This window comes from Phaethon lepturus, unplaced genomic scaffold (assembly GCF_000687285.1).
Source record: "Phaethon lepturus isolate BGI_N335 unplaced genomic scaffold, ASM68728v1 scaffold36018, whole genome shotgun sequence".
Lineage (NCBI taxonomy): Eukaryota > Metazoa > Chordata > Aves > Phaethontiformes > Phaethontidae > Phaethon > Phaethon lepturus.
The window spans coordinates 37,074-43,709 of NW_010560382.1; the positions used below are offsets into that span (position 1 = coordinate 37,074).

At 47.8% G+C, this 6,636-nt stretch overlaps 1 protein-coding gene across 1 annotated transcript in view; it reads left to right on the plus strand.

The window, feature by feature from the left end:
* The window catches only part of LOC104625891 (coagulation factor IX-like), a gene marked incomplete at its 3' end in the record, with an annotated part of 9,685 nt that overhangs the window by 2,231 nt on the left and 818 nt on the right, over positions 1 to 6,636 (plus strand). Inside the window, exons 2-5 of the mRNA XM_010293655.1 lie at positions 810 to 973; positions 1,309 to 1,333; positions 3,158 to 3,271; positions 5,009 to 5,137. Coding sequence (XP_010291957.1) covers positions 810 to 973; positions 1,309 to 1,333; positions 3,158 to 3,271; positions 5,009 to 5,137 — 432 coding nt within the window. The remainder of the gene's footprint in view (positions 1 to 809; positions 974 to 1,308; positions 1,334 to 3,157; positions 3,272 to 5,008; positions 5,138 to 6,636) is intronic.

The window sequence follows — 6,636 nt, forward strand, 5'->3', positions numbered from 1 at the left end:
GGAGTTTGCTGCTGCTGACGCTGCCAATGGGACACGTGGCCCTGCCAGGAGAACATTCATGGTAGCAGCATGACAGGACTGCATGTCCTTGTGCCCTTCATCAGGCAGCCACCACGGGACGCCTGGTGGCCACTGCAGACTTCCCGCCTAGACCGGGGGTTCCTGCCGTGCCAGCAGCTCTCTGCCGGTGGTTTCTGCCCAGGAGCTTGGCCAGCAAGTTGAAGGTGGATGAACACCACCTCGTTGACATGACCTGGCCCAGGGGCTGAGGAGGGTTCATGTCACCCCTCCTGCCAGCAGGAAACGGTGGTACCCAGCCGCATGGGTAAGGGTGAGGAGCAAATGGCCAATGGCTTCCAAGGGCCCCAGCGCCTTTCACAGCCAAACAGGCAGAGACAGTTAAAGCAGGACAATTTCTGTGTCCAGACGAGACCTCACCGAGCAGCAGCATGTCAAATAGCTTACTCCGCTCTGTGCATCTAAGATAGGAGATACGCACACCGTCTGCTTTAGGGTATTTTAAGCATCGAACTTCAGCGCTCCTAATCACCTTCTCACCATCAGTCATTTCTGTCTGTCGACTACTTTGACCCTTGGTTCTCCAGATTTGATCCTCTGGTTTGCACTTAAGTTAGACACCAAAGAAACCTCAAGCAGATGATAACACTCCTGAAATGTCTGTGGTCATGGGGCAATGGGGGGGTGAACACATGAAAAAGGCTTGCTTTTGGGGGGAGCAGAGCCCATCCCAGCTGCACCACACGACAGCGCGTGCTCCCCTCTAGCCCCCGTTTCTTTTCACACTGCAGTCTTCATCGAGAACAAAGAGGCAAGCTCGGTTCTGCGCAGGCAAAAGCGAGCCAATTCAAACCGACTGGAAGAGGTTATTCCTGGGAACCTCGAGAGAGAATGCATAGAAGAAAAATGCAGCTTTGAGGAAGCCCGAGAAGTGTTTGAAAACACAGAGAAAACAGTGAGTATTGCTGCTGCAAAACGGCAACACCTCGTTCCCCCCAGCCTGCACCTTCACCAGCTTTTCAGGTGGGGCACAGAGCGGGCAGCGAGGGGAAAACCTGCCGGGGCCAAGTGCAGCATCTATGGTGTTTTATCCTCATTGCTGATCGCTCAGTTGGGCTGGGGAACTGCTTTAAAGGTTTGTTGGTCACCGCTGGTATTACGGAGGTGGTTGTTTTCCTGCAAGCCTTTTGCTTTAGCTTTGGAGTCATCCCTTTACTACTTCAGTCAGGCAGTGCCCAGAAATTAGAAATCAAAGGAAATGTCTTTTTTTTTTTTTTTTCTCCTTTGCAGATGGAGTTTTGGAAAACATACATTGGTAAGAGCTGCTTTCTTCATGTTCAAGTGCATAATATTCATCTCTCAATGCATAAGTAGCAGATGTTTATTGAAATAAATGTATAACAGTTTCTGAATGCTGGAATGACAGAGCTAGTCAGAGTCATGCACCCTAAATCCTGCAGCCACAAACAATCCTGGGCCTGTCCCGTTTGTATTTAAATTGCAAAAAAATTACTATTTTTATTACCATCGAAAAAATAAATTCTTTGTTCAAACAGGTTTTTTTGAATAAACTTCAAAAACCTCACAGAACAAAACCAGTTCACAAAGACCACTGGATCCGCTGAGCCCAGGTCACGCTCTGGACTTCCAGTTTCAGAGGTGTTACAGAGTAAAACACGGCGGCAATAATTAACATCCCTTCAGCAAACAGCAAATGCTCTGTTCTCAAGCAGAGATCTTCAGATAAGGCACAGCCTCATGCAAGCACAACGTGAATCCCTGGAAATGCCATATTAAAGTGGAGGCTCAGCATGACCATAGCAAATAGCTGTTTGCAATTCACACCAGTGCTCCCAAACCCTTGCTTCTTCTTCACCATTTTCTTTTCACCATCTTTCCACCTTTTGGTCCCTTACCAAAAAGGTTTCAATGCCCACTGAAACATCTGAAACTAATTTTAAGGACATTTCACTAAACGAACTGCTTTGTTGGTTGGCAAAGTGCCCAGAACATCTCACTAAAAAGCCTTAAATAATTCAGATTATTCAGTCCAGACTATAAATTAAAAAAGTTACATTTGCATCATCGGACCGTCCTCTCAAAAACCAACAGATGAATCTCAACGCCGCATTTGTTTCCCTGCCACTGTAATGAATTAGCCTTTCAAAAAATCGTGAGTGCCACATATTCCCCGATCACCCAAAGCGCCTGGTTTACTGTTCAGCTTACAGGCTGCTGCTCCCAAGATGTGCAGCCCCCGGGAGCTCACCCCTTGCGCTGCACCCAAGTAGCACCAAGCCCCGATCGCCCTCAGCAGGCAGCAATAGCAGCTGCGATCCAGACCCTGGGTGCAAACCCCGACACCACGTCTTAGACAAGGCAAAACCATTTTGTCGCTGTTTGCAGACCTGCCTTTTGCATTCCGGCCCGTTCCTGAAAGCACCGTTAACAGCCACGCTTACAGGCAGGACACAAACGCATCAAGACGTTCCCCCTCCTCCTGGCCTTTGCATAACCATTTCAAAGCACACAAATTTAATGTCACTGACTTACTCTTCCAAAGTGTTAGAACACTCATTTTGCAATATTTTTATTAAAGCCTCAGCTTCTCAGCCGTAGGCAACTGTGAAAGTAAAAGCCCTGACATGGAAAGAAAAAAATCTAGACTAGTTAATAGTCGTACAAGACTTAGAAAGAAAGAGCAATGACCGAGGCGCTCAATCCTAATACACAGCGAGGTCTCCAAACCCAAGTGGACAGGCCCAAACCTTCAGAGAATTAAGACAGTAGTGTTAAAATAATTCAGATTAGGAAATCCTAACCACTCTTGAGGAAGCAGGCCTTCTAACTTTGTCTGTCTAACTTAGCCAAGACATGAGGTCCTGTTGAGATGCTGCATGAGGAGGAGCTCTGCTGAAACAAGCAGAATTAACCCACGCGGGACAGGGTATATAATTAGGACCCTGGGTAAAAGCCTTGGGTGCCAGGGTCTGACTTATTTTCCATTACAAAGCAGGAAGGTGGGCAGTCTCTCGCTCGTCTTTAACAGGAGGCTTGCACAGAGCGAGGCTCCGGCGCTTGGTCGGCACCAGCTGCGGTGGATGCTCATATTTGCTAATTCTCTTGTCTTCTCTCCAAGATGGAGATCAGTGCGACCCCAACCCATGCAAAAATGGAGCCGTTTGCAAGGACGCAGTAAGTTCCTATGTGTGCTGGTGCCCGGCTGGGTACGAAGGCAGGAACTGTGAGATAGGTACGTACCGGTGGCTTGACCTGCAGTTGTTCTGTCCTACTTGAAATCCCATCAGACCAGAGTGGCCATAGAGCTTCATCCTGCCCCAGGGCTGTTTCGTACACGCTTTGCCTTGCTGTAAGGCACTGTGTGAATGTGCGAATTCAGACCACCAGCAGCGGGATTATAGGGGGACATGCTTGGGGATACTGGAGCGGACGTCTCCATCCTCTCCTGTCCTTGGCGGAGCTCCAGCTCCATCTCCACTGAGCACCGAGGTGCCTGCTCTTACGCAGGGTTCAGCAAAGACTCAGGCTCAAGGTCTTTTGTTCAGCACGCTGCGGCTGCCAGCGCAAATGTTGACACAGAGACCTTCCTTTATCTCCCCAGCACAAGCTTTTCCGGGGCTGCTCATCAATCAAGGACGATGTGCTCACCCGCTGAAAGCGACGGTTTTCCACCGACCCCAGTGGGCCCCCCATGCTCTCACTCCTCCCCATTTCTGACGCCAGCCTGGGCAGCAGGTGCTGAGCAGGACAGGATTATCACAACCTCCTCTGAGTGGCACTCCGCGAAATTCATAATTATAATTATCACCAACAACCTTGATTCTGAAGGCAAACAAAAGGCAAATATTTTCCTGATGGGTTGAGGAGTTTATGAAAACCAAACAGCTGATAATTTAAGCAAGAGGGATCTTCAGCTTTTATATTTATAATATAATCAGGGGCTGTGCGACTCGCATAATGTGCTAGACTCACTGCACTAATAAAAGATTCTCTTTCTAGTTGTGCTTCTGCTCTGGCAAGAGAGGAGCGTACGCTAAAAAGAGCATTTCAAAGCTGCATCAAATTTAAATAGTCTCACTGCAGATTTCTCGTGGAAGTGAGACAGGACCAAAAATAGCACTAGAAGTGAGGCGTGAAAAGGAGCTCTGTAAAAATAGTAAATGATGGCATTAAAATGGCTACAGGAAGGGAGGTGTCCTTGAGGAAGTAGGAGTGGAGTTAATCTGCTGTGAAGTTATTTGAAAATTCACCGAGAATTAAAAGGGCATCTGCGGATTAGTGGTTTCCCACCTCCAGGAGACGGTGTTCCCACCACAGAGGGGTGGGAGAAGACACACACAAGTCATAGGGAATCTCGCCGTGCCTCAGGTTGGACCCGTTTCATCAAACGTCCTACCGAAACGGGTCTTCTGCACCAGGCCGCTGATTTATTGCTGTGTCAGGAAGAACATATGGCTTTGCTTGAGGTTTTAAATTCGGAACCCAGTGATAATCCCGAGACAAAGCCCTGCTTGGGTTCAGGGTTTACTCCCGTTTGACACACAGCGTTCTCCGCTGAGCATCTGCGCCGGGGCTGGATTGCCGTAAGCGCGGGGGGGAGGAGGGCAGCACGACGGTGGGGAAATCACGTGGCTCGTAACCAAATATTTGCAGGAGTCCTTTAGGGTCAGGCTGCCAAATTTCAGACAGCATGCAGTTGTTGGAGGCAGGAGGCTGTGCCAGGGCTCGGCAGGACCTCTCATAGGGCCCACTGGCCCTTTCCTCAACCTGCCTTCTCGAAGGGGTGCCTGGTGCTCCTTCATCACGAGATTTGGAAGGAGGACACTCTCCTTGCAAACTACCACCCCTTTTCCATAGCCTGGAACAACCGGAGTGGGTCGTAGGCTGAGTCCAAAGTCCCAAGTCTGAACAAATAAAAAACAGTTTTATTTCAGAAGAGCTTTCACAGTTTTGTTTTAATTTCTTTCAGACTTCACTTGTGCTATTAAAAATGGAGGCTGCAAGCACTTCTGCAGGCATGACCCGCCACAGAAAGTTGTGTGTTCCTGCGCCGCTGGCTATAGACTTCATGAAGACGGAAAGTCCTGTGAACCTACAGGTTAACCTTTAAAGTGTTTTTAAGAGATTTGGGTGAAAGTTTCCAAGGTTTTGTCCTGGATTTAGGTACAAGAATTTCATAGAAATGCAATATCCTGTTGGAAACCAGCCTTGTTTTCCTGCTTAGCAGATGTAAAGAGCCTGACCCTGCACTTCCCAATGGCAGATGTGAGGTCAGGCTTGAAGGACGCAATCTAAACACCAATTTTTTAGCCTAGGTGGCTGGGGGAGGAGGGTAAGTGTCCAGGAATTTGTGCACAAAGCAAATGCTCATTTCAAATGGCCACTCACACAGGTGCCTCTCCCACTTGCAGTCATATTTCTAGGTATGGATCAGTAGTTTTCTGGAGACAGAAATGTGATGTTCAGCTACATGAGCATACACGCTGGTGTCCATCCAACCAGCGCTTGTTCCCGTATTCTTCCAACAGGAGCTACTACCTAATTACCGATCCTACATTGAGGGTGCTCTGGGCTTTTTCAGCACAAAAGACCATCTTTCTTACTGTAAATCCCCCGATGGTCCTTTTCATGCCTGGCCATCACTCAGTGTCTGATAATTACCTGCGTTGGGTGGAAACAAGTGAAGCTTTGCGGTGGTGCTGTCCTCCCAACAGTGTGTATCTGCACACTAAGGTCCTCAACAGAAACTAGACTCCATGGTTTAGCTGTGGGGTTAAGTGGGGTGAGGGGAAACGCATTGCTTGAGGTTGCAGCTTCATAAAGGGCTAAAGAATAGCTGGTTCTTGTCACGTTCCCCAACTTTACCCGCTCCTAGACTGTTACAATATCTCTAACTCCACTGACACGTGCAATCCCAACCCACCGCAACACAGCAAGTCGCTTGGGCATAAACGTCTCAGAAGCACATCTGGCAGAGGAAAGAGGAGATCGAGTAGAGAAATACTTTTGTCATTTAAGCTCAACTTAACATTTGATGCTACGATATTTCTAACACCTGACGGTAACAGATTTGCACACCTAAGCGAGCATACAGGCACCCTCACAGGCAAGTTAGTTTCTGAAGGTCTGACAGCTAGGAACACTTTTTGCTCTTGAAAGTGCTGACCTTCAGCAATTGCTGTAGGAAGTATCGCAGGCTGGGAGTCCTTCTGTTAATGGAGATCATTAAAAGCTCAGGCCCGTGTTGCCCAACATGCTATATCACTTTCACTGGACCAGAAAGTTTTACTGTTAGCAATAAGATCATCTTTCAGGTTGGGTAATTGCCCTTCCTGCAAAAGCTTAGCTCTTGTTGGCTCTGAAACCTTCATTTCCTAGCCTAAGCTCACAGGTACACTTTCCATCACTCAACACTTATTTAAGCGCTATTCCTAAAGCGGACTGTTTAAAAAAAAAAAAAAGAAAGAAAGAAATCTCAGTAGGCCACACTTACATCTGATTTTACACTGATGTTTGTTTGCACAGTACTGTCAAAAGCTTTTCAGATAAAAGACAATGGCTGATGCTATTTACTATTTTGACTGCCACTATCAGCAG